We start from the raw sequence: 20678 nt of genomic DNA on the forward strand, positions 1-20678 counted from the left end.
CACACAAACAAATGAACAAGGGTATCACCTGAGGGGCAAACAATCCCAAAAAAAACCCAAAGGCAGACACCCAATGAAAGCGCATGAACTAAGCACACAATTGTGACAGGATAACAGCACCAAAGCTGAAACACACAATAGTCCCAATACTGTAAGCATTAAAGGCAACTAGTAAAGGAATATAGAAAAAGGCACTCATGTTATGTTATGTTATGTTATGTTATTTATTCTTTTGTATAGCGCACGGCTACTCAAAAAGAGTGTCCCGGCGCTTTATTGGAAAAGGAAGGCTGCAACACAATAACATAACACCGATAAAAGAAAGGACAGAATGCCAAACAAATACATACAGGAAAAACAAGCTACTGGGTAAACTCAGTAAACTCATCTGGCTGCAAGCAGCGAAGAAAGAGGATCCTTGAAACATTTGACCTGGCTGACTGCGAGTGACGAAATAGGAGGATTGGAGGTTGACAGAGGACTAAGATATACCTGGAGCCCTGTGATTGGTGGACTCGCATGGACACCCTGTACCTGGACACTATTGTTGAAACTTGTTTATTCCCTATGTTTCATGGGAATAGTAGTTTTTTTTTAATGTGTTCTTTGAATGGCTGCTGTTCAATAAAGTCAGACAAGAATAGCATAATCCTCGCCTCCGGTCCTGACATAGAATCCAAATGGCTATGAAAATTAAGTATCTGCATGAACAAGATATGATCTAAGCAAAGGGGCAAGGTAGAATAGTGGAATGTTTTAATAAGTGCTCTGGTTACTGTAAGTTACATGAATGAATTGTATAGAATATTTATAGTTTTAGACACACTCTTCTGGCTGAACAATGTGTTAAAATATGTGCACTGTTTCAGCAGCTACATATGTAACATGTCATACAAGGTGCAATATTTATTACTTTTGATCCTTATGCCGGTTCTGGTATTTTTTTAAAATTTATGTTTATTGAATTATCAACAAGGAAACCACAGTACAGTAATTTAGAAATTCTCAGACGTACAGTATCCAACTTCATTTTACATTCAGACCTCATTGTTACACATAACTCATCAACAAAGTAAGTTTTCTCTTCGTAGCCCTTTCCCCTCGTAGTTCCCCGCTATTCTTCCTCCACACTTTCCTCACGTCGATCACTTGGTGGTTCACATATATCTCCTCTGAATTTGTTCCACACCCCTCAGACTTTACTCCACTTCCGGGGCCCCCCTCTTTTGGTGAATACCGATTTTTCAGCAACCATGGCCGCGTCCATGTCCTTGCACCATGCGGCAAATGTCTGTAGTTCCGCAGAGCCCCATTTCTGGGTGATATTACGCTTAGCTATCATAATCTCTCATATGGCCCAGTCCTGTGCCTAACGAGTGAGGTAGTTTGGCTCCCAAACATTCAACAAACAGAGTCTAGGCTCCAGTACTAGTGAGACGTCTTCCGTTTGGGAAATCGTTCTCATCACTTTTACCCAGAAATCCATAATTTTGGGACATTGCCACATGGTTTGGAAAAGGTGCCTGTGTCTCCACAATGACGTAAGCAATACGTGTGTGGTGTTTTACCTATCCTGTGTAAGGTGTGTCTGGTGTAGTAAGAGCTGTGTAGGATTTTCAGCTGCACCAGTCTGAGTCGCGATGTTATACCCACCACCCGTGGGGAAGCCAGTGCCTCCTGCTATTCAGTTTGGTCAAGATCTCCCACCTCTTGGGTCCATTTGTCCTTGATGGGTCCAGTGGGGTCTGGCAGGTTATTGACCAACTTCCGGTATGTAAATGATGTTGCCTTCTTAAAGTTGCAGTCTGTCAGCAACCTACAGAGAGGATGCCTCCGGGACATCAGTGCCAGACGGTAATGCTGTTATCAGTGCGTGCGTTATTTGCATGTACCTAAAAACTTGGAGGAGGCCAGATCATATTGCTGTTGAAGATGCGCAAACGTGACCACATCCCCCTTGCTCCACATATCCCCAACTGTAGATATTCCTATGTCGTCCCACTTATCAAAGCCCTTAGTATTCCTGAGCTTACCCAGTCGCTTTGTATCCCAGAGATGTGTCAGTTGAGTTATAACCCCGTGCCATCCGAGTTTTGCCTGAGCCGTATGCCATATGGTGACCGTGTGCTTTGCGGGTCCCACCAATGTTTTGAGCAGCCTCCGGTCGTAGAGGGCAGACATCATGCCATTGGTTCCCAAGGCAGATCTATCCGCTTTAAATGCTGGGTCATCATGCGGGGCATGGATCCACTGATGAATAACTTTCAATTGCGCCGCCCAATAATATAGCTGTACGTTAGGGAGCGCTATCCCACCATCATACCACCCCCTGACTAACTTGAACTGCGCTATACTCACCGGTTTATTCCCCCGTAGTAAACTGGAAACCTGGGCTTCTACCGCCTTAAAATAGCTCGGTGGGACTGGGAATGGTGTGTTTTCAAGCATGTATAGGAATCTGGGGAGGGCCATCATTTTGAAGATTGCTGCCTTACTCAACAATTTTAACGGCAAGGTCCCCCAGTGTGCTGCATTCCTTTTAAGGCGGTCTAATGGGGGTTGGAGATTCCGCTTGAAGAATTCGTCAGGGTAGGCTGTTATTTGGACCCCTAAGTACTTAAATACATTTTCAGGGATTTGAAGTGGACAGTCCAAGGTGAGCTGTGGTGGGAGCTGTCCTTTAGGACATAAAGGAGCGATTTTGACCAGTTTATAGTGTAACCAGATGCCCTTCCAAGGATTTCACAAATGTTTAGGATAGCTAGTTTGGAACGTTTAGGGGAGGTTAAATACAACAGGATATCGTCCGCATATAAGGAAATGCGGACCTCCCACCTTGCAGTCCATTTAAGTCCCTGTATCATCGGGTCAGGTTCTAGTATTTTTAAGAAAAATGTTCTCGGGAAACGATAAATATTTCTTTGTGTTTTAATGTAGATTATGTACTCTAAACATGTTATATTATTTATGCAATTTCAGTTTCATTCTAGAATGAACAAATGAATTCCCAATTTCAAGGTTCTATCACCCTTTGTTTGTTTCTTTAAATTTCTAAAACGCATAAACCTGTTTTGGGGCTTTCTTGTTATCTTATGTTGGATTTCCAAAAATTTGCATGTCTGTTTTTCACAGAGGGCTTTGTATAGATTTAACTTGTTTAAAAACATTGCCTGTTATTGCTGATTGGGAAGCAGAAATTCAGAAAGTCATTAATTTGACCAGGAGTGTGCCCTGTGTTAATTTGGAAAATTTTGAATAAAATGTAGTCTTCTGATTTCATAGCTTATCATTGATGCATCACAATTTTGCCTCTGTTTTCGTCATTCTCCAGATTTTAATCATTCTTCAACCACTGTGAGTTCATTTGCTTCTTCTATTCTGTAAGGAAATGCCTTGTAGCTATGATGCATTTAGGAGTTAAATAAGAACAGCACTGAAAGGAAGTGGAGAAATTGTGTTCAGGACCATTAGTCTACTCTTTGGCTTATCAGTTGTAGCTAATCATTTCCTTTTGGTTTTAGTATGAAATGAAGTATCATGACTCGTAACCAATACATTGAACTAATTTTACAGAATTAACATTTCATTTAGTAACCCTGGATCAAGGTGCACCTAGAAAAAGACAATGCACTTTTTTTAACAAATGGTTGACCAAAAACATCACAATGTGAACTGCTTTATGTTTATTGTACATTAGCCTATTACCAAATGTTTGCCTTTGTTCTCTTAGTTAAAAAAAGATATGTCTGCTACTGGTAGCTAGCAATCAACCACTTGCCTGAGTACGTCAAACAATGCTCACACATTTTCTGGTTTGTGGACCTGTGGAGCGTTCTAAGGACTGTATTATAGTGTCATGCCACATTCCCAAATATGTTATTAAATTGTCTGTGTTTCATCAGGAGAAGCTGGGATTCATTCCTTTCTTCGGGCTAATTTTACAGTGAGCATTTTAGTAAACATTCTCTAAATAGCAGGATTTATTGAGTTTAAGTGCAATATGTATTCCTCGTGTAATGTCTGGTAAACAATAAGCCATCTACCAAAGGATAAGAAAGAAAGTCGCACATGCTAATATAATATAATCAAATTCCTGTGTACCCCATTTTCTGTTCTGTTTCTTGCACAATGCTTGGATTGTTGTACACTTAAAAACAACTCGATGTGCCTTTGCATTTTATGTGTTGTAAAATCTAAGTACCTTGCCTTTTATGCATATTCTTTAAAAATATAAAAATGGTAGGTTTTAAGGAAGTAGTTCTGAGCTGTTTGAGATGCATTGGCGAAATGACAGAATGAGAAATCTGAGTGTATTTTTATGCTTTATTTTTAAGTTACTGTGATTGTTTTAGGACTAAACAACCACTCCACAGAATTATTTGGATGACACAGATGACAGTGTGTTTCCCAAAATCACACAATAATTGTATCAAATATGTACGGCTGGATCAGAGCCCATGTTTCCATTTCTAAGAGCAACATTTTTGTCTCATTTTCAATATTTTGTCATAGGTTGGTAGAGACTTCTTGTTCTGCACCTCACAGTATTTTTTGTGAAAGACTTTAACTTTACATTGCAAGCAATTGGTCACTCATCTTCCTTTCTGTATTTCTCTGCTCTCGGCTTACTCAGTTATTCTTAAATTTGCTTTTGCGCCTGACTCTTCATAGTCGGGTAATGTGAAAAAGGTATCAGAAAGGAAAATTGATGAAAGAAATAAAACATGTCCATGTAAATCCCTGAAAGAGCAGTTGAACATGTACATATTCAACAGAATAGCTGGCATTCATGGTTCCTTTCGCTGACTGCCTGTAGCTCTCAGAGCCATTTTTTATTTCTCCATCTTTATCCTTTCATTATGTAACAGTTCATTTGTATACCCAACATTCCTCCTACATTTTCTATTTAAAATATTATGATAGTATTTCAAATGATCGTGCTTTGTTTGAATATTGTCTGCCTTCTCTTGCGTCTAATGAGATGGCAAAAATGTCCTCTCATGACTTGAATGTGTTTACCAAGATAGTAGAATTATTTCATTACTAAAAGTTGAAGTATATTTACACCTGAATGAAACATTTTGCAGAATTTAAATAAAAGAGCATGATCTAGTGTTTTTGTCTGTTTGTCAATGTCTAGATTTATAAAGAGTTATGTAAAAAGAAACCGATTTACATTTCTGTAATGCTAGTGTTTTATTTCAAATGAGGTGTTTTGGTGAAATTCTGTACCAATTAAAAACACTTTTTTAATGTAAATGTCATCTGTCCCATTTTAGTCTGGATAGTTCAGATTGTGGTAGGGATACGGAAATACTTCTACAGTGGAATCGTGTTAATTTAAAATGATCTGGGGATTTCTCTTCTTCTGGATATTAACATACATCTGCCGTCCAGGACAAGTGAGACAGGCTGATCAATCTTTAATGGCACTCTTTACTATTTGCAAGAAGCAAGGCTGTGGTGTGCTTGTAGCACTTTGAAAGTTCACTTTAATATTCTCTACACCAAAAATAAAATGAATCAATTGTATTGGAATTGTAGCTGTTGTAGGGTCCTTGCCTAATTCAATGTAGATTTCTTTCTCATCTAAGAATACTTTTCAGTCTCTCTCAAATCACTTGTGTAATTGCTGCTACTGCATTTTTGTTTGTTTGGACACACTCTGAAGTTACAATAAATTTGAAGCCAAGACCCGGATACTGTAATGTTGCTCTAGTAATGCCAACAGTGTCTCAAGTGAAGTCTAGCTATTCGCTTTGTCTGTACCAGAATTCAGTTGTGCTGCCCTCTGTCTGCATGGATCATAGGTATTGTTAGGATCCACCATCATTTCCCATAGATTTTCATTTGTGATTCTTCTTTGGAATACCCACGCCCTACTGGTACCTAGCTTCAATTTAGGCTCTAATTTATTGTAACTCAGTTTAGGAAAAACATTGTTTTCAATATACTTTTTCAGTTCCCAATGTGTAATTGTTAATTCTTTACCTTTCCGCAGGTAATTTAGCCTATATTTATATTAAGTATTTGTAACTGCAATAATGTTGTTTTTGTTTTCTTTACTGTTAAGTTGTGTCACTGTTTTTATTAAATGTATATTTGTACTTCATACCCGGTTCCTAAAGTGATGGTGCTGCCTACATTGTTACCAAGCTTCCTTGATCATTTCTGTAATGTTTACCCAGGTCCACCGAACTTATGAAAGCTTCGGAATTGTACAGCATTTGAATGTTAATAATGTAGCACTTTGCTCTACACACCCTGAAAAAAATCTCTACAAAACACCATTGGAAAAGAAAAGCAAAATTTGAGTAGGTTTAGGCTTTGATAATCACCCCTCAAATGTTACCTTAAAAATATTGTTTTTATGTGGCTTCAACTTCTAAAATCATGTAAATTATGGATCCAACTTTCAGATTCCTAACATTCAGAGACCACATCCTATGAAAATAAGATTAAAAAGGCTGTGGTCACTAGATGTTGCTGTAAGATTGACCAGAAGCTTTGCATTGCCACAGAAGTGTGCACAGAAAAACTAAAAGGCACAGATATGGCAGTTTTAGGGGATATTATGTATTAAAAAATAATGATGAGGGCATCAAGATCTACTGTTGACCTGGAGGGTTAAGTTAACTGCATCAAATACTGCCATTAAAAAAACAACACTTAGTATGGGCGCAGTCCGTGTCTTTTCTAAATTAATACAACAGGCTTCATCTCTTTTCTCTACTCCCTCCTTTCATTCCGGCTGTTTAGTAAACAAAGTTTTGTTTGAGTTGGTTTATCACTACATTTTCCAGCAGTGTTGCTGGAGAGCACAAGTTAATTATATATTTTAAACTGTTTCACACACAGTGTTATATTTACATCTACATCCAACTCTCCTACATTTTCAAACTTGAGTTACTACTCATCTACTTTGTGAAAGGACTGGGCCTGGAGTAAGTCATACCAGGATAAAAATCAATTGTAATCAAGAGGGCCACACCATGACCCTGCCCTGCCCCTTCTCACTGCACTTTACACCACATGTGCAGGTTCTCAGTTTGTTCTGGCATTTGGTAAGGGCTAAATGGTGTGCTGAGGCCTCTTTCGTTGTTTTTTCAGTGGGCGGATTCATTTTAAGCACTTACTCTTTGCAGTTGAAAGCTTTGGACATGCTTGGTGACTTATCTTGGATTCTTTATTAAGCAGCCTACTCTTTCACTGTAGGGCAATGACCAGACAAACAGTCTTGTGTCCTCCAAATCCAGCATACTAAAGGTCTTTACAGCACTTATCCCAATTTTATTTTGATGATCTGAACAATTCCAATGGGTTCCAATTTAATCTCCCAAGACTTTGAATATGCATCATTATAGTCATATAGTGGGTCTGTCTCAGTACCTCTGTTGGGGCTCCCTTAAGACCCACATTTGTTGTTTAGAACAAAAAACAAAAACATGTGATAAATGTTAGAGCTAAATCTCCATTTGTAGCACTGGGTATATTTGTATGAATACTTCAAAGGCAGGTGGGTCTTGAAAACATTATCCCGCCAAAACCCTATTCTACATGTTCAGTAGGTGGTCCCCCACTCCTATATTGTCTTCTTGCACATTATGAGAATTAGCAAACAGGAAATATGCATTTCCCCCATTCCAGCTCAGGCATTCACAAGTGAATTTGCAGCAGGGACAGCACACAAATGCTGGTAAAGACAGCATTTCCAGAATAGATCTGACCCAATATCATGTTCACAATAAAAAGTGTCTGCTCCGCCCTTCCCTTCATTTTCTGAATTGTTCAACAAACAACATTCAACAGACCTGAAAATGTCTCCAAAAGCGATCAGGAGAATCTTTACAATCTAACATCTTACATGTGTGCTGGAGCGCTTTAATGCAGGCTCTTGAGAGTAAAGTAAATCTTATTTGCTTAGCATACTCTGTGATTTATCTTGGACGTGTATCTTAAGGATATTTAAGTGCATGTCTATTAAAACTGTCTGACACCTATTATATTTTTTTGGTCTAGTTGCACAGCAATATAATTAGTCTTGTTAACAATCACATTCCTAATTTTGTTTCCTCTATTTAGTGATCCACATTTTAAATCCATTGTGACCATCATGCTTGTTATATTTTGTCTCCTGCGAATGTACGTTTCTTACTTAGAAGAGAGTATTACAAGAGCACTAGTGTTTCCCTGTTGAGGTTGGATATCTTTCCCCATTCATCCCCTATCTACTAGCGCATTTTGTATTTAAATATGATAATGTGAGCTTTTTGGAACACCTAAGGTCCTCCTGTTGAAGATTTTTTCAGTATTCTCTCCTAAAAACCAAGTTAACTTGTGACAAAGTAACCATGGTCTGATCAGTTCCACTTTTCAACTGTGTTTTAATACATTTGGTTGGGAACACATTAAATATTAAGGCATCCTATATCTTAAGTGAATGTTTTCTGTAGCACCCATTGATGTCACATATGGGGAACGTTCCGTCCCTCTTGGACTCAGTCCATCACATCAGTAATGTGACTTAATCTGTGGCACTTATATGACTACTATTTTTCTATAGAGGGGGCATCCACGTGTGCCATCCAACATAATTGTGCAATTGCTGATCCTAGTTGGAATCTCAAGGTACAAATGTTCAATCTGTCACGTACCACGATGCAAACAGATTCTCAGTAAGCTTTTGCTCTTCACCTTTTTAATTTCCGGTTAGTAGAGAAAGAATATCTAGCAGAGATCAGAAGATGTTCTAGGCATAATGTTCTAGGCAATAATGTTACTGCCAGATGGGCTCAATGGGAACCTATTGTAATGATGAGGAATCATTACTTACCAGTATTAACTTGAGTACACTTATTCTGAGGACTCCCTTCTATTCCAGTGCCTATCCATCATACAAAGTCTAGCTGATGCCAAGGTAAGAATTCAAGGTGGTCTCCTTATATTCAGATGGGTGATATGCTTAACAAATGTAACTTGTGTGTGTCACAACACAAACTGTTGAGGCACAGTTTCTGCTCTAGCCACACCGTGGCAGAGAATTCCCAACACTTGGTAACAGAAGGGAGCCAATGGGCAAGAATACTTTAGTTACCACTGGTGAGTAACATTTCCATTATAACTTGCGATTTGTCCAGCTCTCTCACATGATTAACCTTAGTAAATGTATATATATATATATATATATATATATATATATTTTTTTTTTTTTTGCAAGGTCTCAATAAATGTTATTGATTTTCTGACAGTTGATCTAGACAAGCAGGGGTGAGATAACAAATTGACTTGTTAAATGCAGTATTTATGGCTTTCATAAAAGACCAGACGTAAAGAAAACTGGCATATACAAGCATTGATGAGTAGAGCTTGTTGCCTCCCTTGTTGTTATTTATGCAACATTAACCCTTTTTCCTCCAGATCATTGAGACTGAAAATATGATGGACCGAATTGTGAATGGCTTGTCTGAGTCTAGTATCAAGGTGCGGTTAGCTGCAGTCAGGTATGAGTTTATAATATCAATACAAATTATTTTCACTGTCTAACTCAGTTCCCCTTCTTTACCGAATCCTTTTATATGATGCCATTCCCTCCTGGTTCATTGTAATATCAGCAAATTTCCTTTTTACTCAACAAATGCTTTCTACCCAAAATTTAAGCAAATGTGCTCAAAATTATGATTCTGACCCAAAGAAGCTCAACTGATCATGTTTACTCAGAGTATTTGTCTAAAAGAATACTTTTTCCTCAGAGTAGCATGGGAGTAAATTACCACCCTCCGAACACAGACTAGGCACTGGAATTTTTTATTTTGTGATCTAATACATTTTTTCTTTATAGATGTTTACACAGTTTATCACGGTCTGTGCAGCAGCTCCGGACCAGTTTCCAGGACCATGCAGTGTGGAAGCCTTTAATGAAGGTGCGATTCGTGAAACCGAAGATCCTTGCTCTGTGAAATTATACCATGCTATGATATTAAAACTTTTTGCAGTTTTAAAGCCCAGGGGGTTACCCTGAAACAATACATATATTTTTTTATGTAGTCTGCACACAAGAATGAATGCTTTTCAATTAATTAAGATGGCTCAAATATATAGGATGCCTATTATGGATGGGCGGAACAGAGTGATGAAAATAGGGAAGACACAAGTCTTTTAGTTTACTGAGCAGTGTTTGAAAAGACAAGCAAACCATGTTCTGGGAAGCTGAAGAGAAGGAAGATTCATTTTTGATGAACGAAAGGAGGGAGTGGGGTTGGAGATTGAGATCACCTGTGATGGCTTGATTTACGTTCTATTATTTGGGTGACATTTATACTTTGTGCCAGTAGTATCCGGTGGTAGGTACCGACTCTCATGTTTGGGGATAGGTGATTATTTTTTATCAACAGGCTTTGTCGCAGAGGAAGCGAGAGACAAAAAAGGGAAAAGGGGTAAGAGAGAGTAAAATAGCGACAAAGAGAGAAATTCAACATTGAAAAATAACCTGTAAGAATGAGGAAAAGAAACTGAAGATTAGGGTGATGATGGCAACTTTAGACAGTCTTGGTATTCAGCAACCCTGTATTCATCCGTTACAGTAGCGGGCTCCTAAGAAAAACTTTGGGGCCCTGCATGTATTTATTATTTATTTGTGTAAAGGATGCTTGGGATGGCTTCAGTGATAAAAAGCTTCCATCAGCAGTGTCAGAATGCACACATTTAGCACAGCATTTGTGCAGCATATCCTCCCTCATTATCTTGTCTGCTAGATAGTTAATTGTGACGTCACTCGGCTCTACTCATCCATGAGGTCTTCGCAGGTCTGATCTAACCAATGGAAGTATACAAAGTGAAAGGGCATCTACAAGGAGTCTCCTCTATAACAAAGTCAATCTACTTTAAAATTCAACATTTGGATGATATCTGCTGCTGCAACAGAAACGCATGCTAATTGAAAGTTGGATAAGAACATTTATTACTACTTATTGCTTCTTTGGGTCCTTTCTCCTAGAGACTTTTTAAACCTCCAGTTCTGCAAAGACATAATGTTTTCAAGGTCTGACTCTGGACGGCTGAATAAGAGAAAAGCTGTCAGTTGTTTTACAGTATGATTAAGATCCAAAGCATAAAAAGAGTCTCTTTGCGCACTCTTTGGGCGGAAGAATATATGCATTACCCAGATTGGCATTGTATTGTATTGCATTGACTAGTATCATGCTCGAGGACTGCAGCAATTCCATACTTTTTGTGCTTAACCTCAGGTGGACAGCGCAGAAAAGCTGGTATTTGCTGTTATTGAAACATGTTTCTTTAGTGAAGAATCAGTTTATGATGCACATATTTCAGCTATAATGAATCTTTAGAAGGGAAAGAATCTGGGAAGTTTCGCAGTTCCAGTGATGAACTTTGATCCGGTGTTTCTTTTTGGATGGCTGAGAAGGTGGGTAGTGGGACAGCTCTTCCGGCCATTATGTTACATATTATAACTATGGATTGGGTCCTACAGCCAAACCTTCAGTTTTAGATATTGGAGTTCAGTTTCTTTAAGCCCACTCAGTGGGTAACCGCTGTCATGCACTCTCCTCATGTTGCTATAACATTGACCACTAGATTTGTATTGTCTCATATATGTATTGGAAAAAGAAGACACAGTTCAGCCAATTATAAGGGATACTATGTGTAATGGTCAATGTTCTTTAAAGCGTCATGGGGCAGTATGACAAATTAATTTCTGTTGAGGAATGGGTTATTCTGCAAGGCTGTTAACCAGGATGCTAAGGTTCACTGCATTAAAAACTTCAAAGCTTTGTATGGTCTCAGTCAAAGTCTAGTTTGACATAATGCAAGGAAGAGATTATAACAGTCTTCATCAATTTTTCTGGTCTACATCCTCCTTTCAGGCAGTTCAGTAAATTGTAACATCAAACTAAGGTTGGAGTTGGTTTATTACCCTCTTTCCAGTAGAGTTGCTTGGAAACAGCATGTTTGGGTTTATTTCTTGAAAAGTCAACTTACGTTTTTTTTTTCTTTGATCTGGGGTAGGGCCAATTTTAATAAATGTGTCTATTAATGCAGTATGTGGCAAAATAACACTTTTCTTCTCATTCTTAGAGTAGTACTTTGTTGGTCCACATTCAGTCCAGGCTGGAACTTGGACTGAATGGAACTCATTGGAAATCTGTCTATCCTAATTAATAGAGAGGTAGTATTGGTGTGCCAAGTCTTTTAAACGGGAATCCCTATTACAGCAATGTCTTTGTACCTATAATGTTATCCTGGGAATGTGTAGCTAAATGATTACAAAATACTTTGTTGACTTCTCTTGGGGTTGTAGTATTAATGATTAAAGAATGTATGGAATTTGGATGCCCATAATAGCTTTTGTATAATAAGACTTCATTGCCTTTCGTACCATTTTGCTTTAGTGTGTGGCGATGGCTTATATATAGTTTTATTTTTGTGTGCATAAGAATGGCACTTTCAGTTCAGCATTATGCCTCTGTAATTTTGGTTTAGCAAGTGCACTGAAGAACTACTACGCTTTCTCTTTTTGCAAAATCGAATTACTTTTTTTTAGTAGTTATGTTGTGATGTGGTGCCATTAGCATGCCCATTATTTGCTATAGTCAGGGTTTGATCAGGCCTGGACATGTCGGTGCATGTAGCACATTTATTACATGCTGTAATCTGCCAGGGTGAGTCGGAGTTTGGTTTCAGTGATATTTGCTTTTCTAAAGACCATACAGTTAATTCGGTAGTGTTCACATCATCTCAAAAGTCAGTAATCTCTTGCAAAGTTAAAAACATGTTATCCTTTTATATTCGTTGGCCCACTACATCTCAGATTTTCGAGCACAGCTGGTGTGCATTCAGTTTCAGGACACTGTGACCAGATGCCCAGGATGATAACAAGCTCTGCAAGGCTATCCATAAGTGGACTATGCATATGGAACTATTTCTAGAGATTATGTATGCGCAATATGGTCTCGCTGTTCATGATTTGCACGTTTTGTTTTGTTAGTAAAACTTTGTCAAATATAATGATATGTCCTTTACAATTTAACTGTTTGCGTGCGGCAGGCATTCCAGCCCTGTGCTGGACATTCCAATCACGGGCGTGGTTGCAACGGAACCATTCCGTCATCAGCACAGCCCAACCGTGACTCATGACGGAATGGTTCCGTCACAAGCATGGAAGGGGTTAATGGATTGCTGTACGGAGTTTTAATAGGTGATAGCATTCCATGAGTAATAGAAATTGTGGGGACCGTAACCACGATTCTGAACTAGAAAATCATGTCTAACGGGGAGCTCTACTTATAAGGTAATTAACCATCCAGAATGTGATTAGTTGTGTATGGACTAGAATGGTAAATCACCAGTGTCGTCTATACAGATGTGCACAAGGGCTTTATGGTTACAGTGGGTAAATAACCTTTTTTGTGACAGGCCTTTACTATTGAAAGCTATTTCTTCACCTGCGTGTGAGGGAAAAGTTGAATAAATTATTCTTATTCCCCATATAGCATGTTTTTCTTTGTTATATATTGCTGAAAGTATATGCAAATTAAAAAAAAAACGACGAGAGAATAAAAGACGTATGCTTGGTTTATTTATTGACAAAATTGTAGGTAATCTAACTGTTGCCCTCAGAATAGCATTCTGGCATATGTCTACTCATCATCCTCCAGCAGACTTTCAGCAAGGAAGCTCTCTTTTTTTATGAGGACAAGTCAAACATCTACATTACTGAATTAAGATCACTTTGTCAGATTTTTATCCTAGCATCCTTGCTGGGAAATTTGAGCAAATGAAATCATCTATAGAAATGTCTGCTGAAAAAATATCATGAGAGCAAATGCACAGTACAGCTGTGGTTTCATTTGCGTTTTACTTTGTTCAGAACATGCCGTGGTAACCCAAGTCTTCCAGCCTTACTTAACCAAGCTTTCTTACTTTTCTTGCTGCAGGTTTTGCAGAATGCCCCAGACGAGATCTTAGTTGTGGCCTCCTCTACTCTGTGCAACCTACTCCTTGAATTTTCTCCAAGCAAAGAGGTTTGTGCTAATGTTGTCTCCTTGTGTAGCACATCGAAACAAGAATTTAGTTCTATGAAGCCCTGACAGTCCTATATCAAAAATGTTAAAATGTATCTTTATTGTTTCGTTAATGAAACTTATTTAGAGACCACTTCATTTTTGAAGAATTCCCAATCTCTAAAAATATTGTTTAATTGCAGTTCTCCATGCCTTATATATGTGCCACATTCATCATTGCATTAATTGAAGATCATTTCTGTTCACCCGTTTAAGTTTAAAGCTGTTTTGATTACTAAAGCATCTCTGAGGTTTAGCTGTATCTTCAAAGAAGCAGAATCAATACAGCCCACAATAAGAAAAATGTATCATGAAAGGAGCATCTAATGACTCATCCACTTGAAGGACTGTATACTTTATCTTCCAATATTCTTGAAGAAGTTGGGTCCCGGAAGTTAGCTACCTTCCTAGTGCTTAATGAGGTCCATATTTTGACTATAATAGTCTTTGTATAGGGAACATTAGGTTTCTGGCAGAGGTCCACTTGACTGTGAATTGTGTGATTTCCCTTTGATGGTTGCCAAAGCAGACTGTGTTCTGCCCGAGTGGTAGATCTATAACCAGGACCTTCAGATAGCCAAAGCACAACCCTTCTTCTTATTAAAGAATATGTTGCATTAACCAGCTTCCCTCCAGCTTAAGGAAAAGATCTCTATGAGAAATTAGTTCCATGCACTACCTCCCATGAGAATGTGAGTTTGTACGACACGGGCTTCTTTCAGATTGAATGATGACGACAAATAGAAATCATTTATGTGGCATCAAATGAACATCAGATGTGGGCTGTCGTTATTTGTATTAATGCTAAAATCTCGTTAAGAGTATTGCATTCTTTTGCAGCCTATTTTGGAATCTGGAGCTATAGAACTACTGTGTAGTTTAACCCAGAGCGAGAACCCTGCACTTCGAGTGAATGGTATTTGGGCTTTAATGGTAAGTGATTGACGATGTTGCAGTGTATTACTTTTTGTAAAGTATAGCAGAGATTTATCTGGTTTGGAATTTGCGGCTTCATTATGTATATTCACCTGTAATCTTTGGTAGTAATAAAGAATGACAACTCCACCCTCTAGTGCTATTCAGTTATTGAAATATACTAAGAAGTAATCGGAATAATGTTACCTCAGTTCAGGCAATGACATCCACCCTACGACGGCTAGGCAAAGTTTACATTTTAGGAACATACCTTGACTAGAATATTAATGTAACAATCATAGCTGTCACCTGGTCCCATGTTGTGAAGGCAATTAATAGCTTTAAATGTTTTTGTTCAGCTAAACTCTATAGAAGATGAAGCGTCCTAAGACTTGAAAATGTTTATCATTACTAAGGTTGATCATAATCCTGATCATTTGCTACAATTTCTTTCTAAGAGCAGGGTGATGGGGAAAATAGGTAAGACCTTGAATCAAAAAACCTAATCTAGTGATGCACAAGGGTGAGACCCAAAAAACAAGGATTTCATAGCCAAGGCATCAAAGCTCTGTGGAAAAAGCTGTTTGGAGAGTTAGCGTGGGAAAGCCACCTTCACTGTAAGGGGTCTGGGTGTCATGTATTTTGTATTGTTGCACTGGATTCATTTTGTGCACACATCCATCATTCCTTTGGAGGCCTCCTAGGTTTATAACCTTTAGTTATTTTTATATATTATGATTATTAATATAAGCTAAAAAAGTGTTATATTCGTTGTGATTTTTGATTCTTTGCTTTCTATTTTCATATTTATTTACTCATATATTGGCTGCTATTTTAATATCAATATAGAAAGACCTGATGTGTAAAATGGAGAAGTAATTTTCCTAGGTGTTTTCTCATGTTAACATCACGAGTAGTGGTGATATTTTTCTCACAATGGTTTTGAAAATCATTAATCATGCAACTCCTGACTGTTTCCCATCTGCATTCAGGGATTCGACTGTGTGCCTCTCAAGATAGAAAATATTTTCAGTCCTAATCAGTATTAGCTATAATTGAATACATAGGGCACTCATTCAATATGTTGTGTTATCTGATATCATAATATGTACTCTTCGCTCCTTTATAACTGCTACATTCAATTTAATATCTGGTATAATAGTTTTGTATATGCTGTGTATGAGATTAACTCCCAAAGCCTCTTATAAAAAAAATGCATCATATTTCTTGTGTGCTCTATTGAGCAAAGATCAAATGCTGACAATCTCTAGGTAACTGCAATAAAGATTCATGGGACAACACCGGTCTGTTTTCCCTGCTCTGAATGATAAGGTGGTTTATATGTGCTTTACTTGGGGCCAAGGGAAATTACTTGGTGTGGTGAGGCTAGATCTCTGGCATGCAAAAGATGCTACATGTGTTTGTGAGCTTATAATACAAATGTTTTGGCTTTGTGTACGGTAAGGAACTATTTTAACTCATTCAGAGCCGTAATTTAATATTTGATAGCAACGTCTACCCACAGATTCCTTACCTTTGGAGTTCCCCAAGAGTCAGACTGGATCTGTAAGATTTTTCGTGAGCAGTATCCCTATGCGCCAGTAGGTGGCGTCGGTCGGCTCCTCGTGGCATCCTCAGTGCTGGAAGTGTAGTCTTTGTCACGTATATAGGCACCCCCTCGGAACGCTGACGTCAGTTCTTTTCTTTCTGCGCAAACTAACGCTGATCCTAGAGAAGAGCTACATCTTTTGGTGACCCAGTAACTCTCATGTGGAGCATGGTCAGCGATGGCTAAATGAAAGGGCAGGGCTGTGTTGATGATGTCTTCAGGCCAAGGTTGACCAATCTCTTCTGGATTTCAGCAGAGAGATTTCCAGAGGAGTTTTCTGTAACCCAGTTCTTTGCAGGTCTAAACAAGAGTTCAGAAGGCCCTACACAGTAAAATGGGGGTGGTACATTTGAGGATCGCTGGGGTAGAATTATGGTTTGAAAATAATCCCAACAGAATAACACTGGTTGTGCGGGTGATAAAGGTGCTTGAAGAGAAAGTGTATTCACTAAAAGGTATTTGTGGCTCACTAGTGTAACGCAGAGGAGTTCAGTGCTTTGCATGCAAACTTGGAGAATCTAGTGAATGTCATAAGCTGCTAATAATAGGATTCAAGACATCTTAGCCACGATTTTTGGTATTCCTAGTGTTTTGCCCTGAGCTGCAACCTCAGAGGAGCACATTCTGACATTGAAAATTAAGTACTTTTCACCCAATCCTGGAAATACTTAGGGAATTTATAACTTTAACCAAAATATTCCAAGGCTGGAGTTGCAATACTAAATACGTCTACTGAAATATTTGGGGGAAAGTTGCTTTCCCCCAAATATTCTAGGACTGAAGTTAGAATAGTAATTTTGACCACCCAGTGTCTACTAAGCCCACTGCTGCCCTGAGGGTGCAGTTCCGGGTAAGAAACATGAATAAGCTAGATTCTTGACCTTCCCAATGGTGAAGCAGTAGCCATAATATTTAAGACTTCGTGTCTACCATAAAAAGCTAGAAAGGAGAGAAATGCAAATGATGGATAGTAATATTGATTTAGGAGGGTAACTGCAAGTTATTAAATTGACAGTCTCCAGAAAACAGAAACGCTTTCAGTTCCTCCGTAATATTAGCAACTAATTTCTAGAATGCAATGTTTCTCATGAATCAAACATTATTATACTTTAGCATATTGACGATCACTATGTATAAATTAACTATATCTTCTGCATATCTCCATAAAGGTCAATACTCTATAACAACTAAACTAATTACCTACTCAGCAGCAAGATCCCCCTGAGCCGCCGAAACGGCGCATTATTTGATCAGCAGGCACAGCAAAAATAAAGAAGGGTCAGACAGTAATTACATTCTAGCATCCTATCATCATAGTCGCTCCTGTCAAACCACTATGCCATAAGGATTTTTCAATGTTCAGATAATCTATGGCAGTGTTTTGGCAGGTAAACGTGAATGCACCCTCCACCCAGTCTTTAGCACAAACCCATGATAGAAACCATTGAAAGGGCACCTTGCATGGGACAAAAACAAATTATTCACCAAACGTAACTCTTATCCTTTTATACTAAATTAGTGAGTCTTGGGTCTGGGAATATTTGGATTCTCCCATCATCAGGTTTCTTTTTTCAGATGTCGCACTTGGCACGCATTCTGTCAGTTGTGAGTTACTCAGGTCCTCCAGAATTGTATCTGCATTACCTGCCCCTCAAGGGACACTCTTTGGTAAATGTACTGCTTTGTGCACAGATTCGGGCTACAGCGCCACTGCTTCAAAAAGCAGTGCTTCTGTGCTTTAAATTCTTTACCTGCTGCCTGTGCCTGCAGCCACAAAACTGACTTGAACAGTTTATGCCTCTTTTTCGTGATGCTTCGCTTGCGATCCAAGTGTGAATTAGTAGCCAAAGCGCAGTGCACACATTTTTGCTACCAATTGTTCCTTACTTCTCTGACAGCAGTCCAGATTAGCCAATCTACAGTCCAGATTGCTAACTTTCTGCTCCATTTTCATAATGCAAATTGATAATGCTCCAAACTACTGCCCCATGGAGGCCATCCTAGTCTGTATACACTTGAGAAATCATCAGTAGGCTGATCTGCCTTACACCTCTTTCCTTATGGGGGACATTGAAACACACAAGAGAGAGCTGTAGTCCAAACAGTAGCTCCTTTACAGCAGCAACACATTTTTACTCATCACAGCTCCTACTTTTTGTAAGTTCTCAATACAAATGCGTCAGTACTACAGTTATCACTTCATTTAGTACACAATGCTGCTATGGTGTTTCTTACCTAATGAATAAAAGTGATGTCCAGTTTTGGCGTGAATGATGGGTGCTGAGTACAAATGCTTTTGTGCTACAGGAACCACTTCATCACATATGCTGCTGAGGTGTTTGTTTTCTAATGAATAACGTGATGTCCACGATCAGGGTGAATGATAATACAAAATTTAAGACATAGAGATACAAAAGGTAAGTATACCCTTTCTTAATGCTGTTTTGACAAGTGCAAGCTCTCATGTTCACACAGTCATGCTCATAGCACTTTTGTGCTCTCATATATAATTGTTCTCTCAATCTTACTATTATTTTGTATGATATGTTCCATAGATCTTTGTCAGCTTTTTAAAATTCTCAACTGTCAGTTCTTTTCTGATACAACCTCACTGTCTGTAGTATTTAAAACAAAGTTGTGTTTTTTAAAAATATTTATTTTATTAGTTTCAGCAGTGATTTAACATTACAACTTCACAGCTGCTCCCTACCCTTCCCCTAAACCCCCTCAACGAAAAGAAAAGCATGCTGCAGCAATTACATTCGCCATCTGTTTGTAAAGGGCATCCAGACTGCTGAAAGAACAGTAACATTCAACTTAGTTGTACCCCAAACCCCTAATTTCCATTCCCGCACCATGCAATCAATCATCTACAACGTCTGTGTCTTGCTGCATTGCTGGGTCCTCCATTTCTTGCTGTAAACTGACCTCCACCAAGTCCTATTCCATTCTGCCCCCTTTGCCTGTCCCACTGTACACCAATCTGTGCCGAACCCATATTTATCCTGCAGCCATCTCACAACTTCCCACAGCCATTGTTTCTGGGTTGGCAGCCAATTTGCCATCTACCTCATATGGCTGAGATACCCGCCACCCCCTCTCAACACAATCCCCAAGGATGGGAAACCGGAAACAGTTCTGAACTTTTGGAAGACGGGAGGGAGTGACCCTCCCGGCCGTATTTATTAAAAATATGAAACAAAATTAAAACATTAAAATAACAGTTTCATATTATGTACAATTTCATGACCACATTTGCGATGTTTGGCTAACCTTAACATATCCTCTAATACAAAGGTTCTCCTAGCCGAACTAACATCCTACAAACTATTAACTTGCAATTTGAAATTGTACATCCTAACGTTTAAGGGCCAACGGCAAGGTCGTAACCGGTGTCAAGATCCCTAAACCAGAAATGACCCCCTCACTTGTGAGGGGCGACCGCACAGAGGCGTACCTCAAGTGCAACTACCAATTTCCCTTGACTTGACGGGGGCCCCATTAAACTCGACGCCACCTAAATGTCGTTCGAGGACTCGTGTGAGGTATCTAGAAGGTAGCGTAGACCCCCCTCCCAAACCCCACACAACTTACCACATCTGCCGTCGCAGATGACCTGGCCCCGGGAAATTCTCCCGGAGGGGGCTGTAACCCCTCCTACCCAGGAAGGGGCCTTGACCGCCTTTCCTTTCCTTTCGGCGGCCCATCCTTAGAAGGAACCGCCTCCCCGTTGAGGGGCCAATGGCCACCTCCCTCGAGCGCTCCCATCCGTAATGGGTGACGCCCACTCATAGGGATCTACCAATTAGTGCTCACCGATCATGACCTTACCGCCCGACAATAAATACGACAAACTATCTAAATTACTAAATTACTAAAGAATTATATATTATAAGCATGATTATTGAACAAAACTAGTGAAAATACTTTATTTGAAAACATCCAACACATGACCATCTTTATTGCAGATTCAAAATATCACGACAGTCGTCACAACCTGAAAGAAAATAGAGTTACCACATAAAGACTTTATTCACAACAAGTAGCTGTCTTCAGGGGCTGGTGGGTGGGTCAAA

At 39.0% G+C, this 20678-nt stretch overlaps 1 protein-coding gene across 10 annotated transcripts in view; it reads left to right on the forward strand.

Moving 5' to 3' along the window:
* Window positions 1–20678, forward strand: part of ARMC8 (armadillo repeat containing 8) — a 702262-nt gene that overhangs the window by 403717 nt on the left and 277867 nt on the right. For all 10 annotated transcript variants that reach the window (XM_086955494.1, XM_086955495.1, XM_086955496.1 and 7 more), the window contains exons 13-16: window positions 9418–9500; window positions 9839–9920; window positions 13953–14039; window positions 14919–15011. In XM_086955494.1, the coding sequence (XP_086811620.1) occupies window positions 9418–9500; window positions 9839–9920; window positions 13953–14039; window positions 14919–15011 (345 nt within the window). The remainder of the gene's footprint in view (window positions 1–9417; window positions 9501–9838; window positions 9921–13952; window positions 14040–14918; window positions 15012–20678) is intronic.

The sequence above is a fragment of the Lissotriton vulgaris genome, chromosome 2_1, assembly GCF_964263255.1.
Source record: "Lissotriton vulgaris chromosome 2_1, aLisVul1.2, whole genome shotgun sequence".
Lineage (NCBI taxonomy): Eukaryota > Metazoa > Chordata > Amphibia > Caudata > Salamandridae > Lissotriton > Lissotriton vulgaris.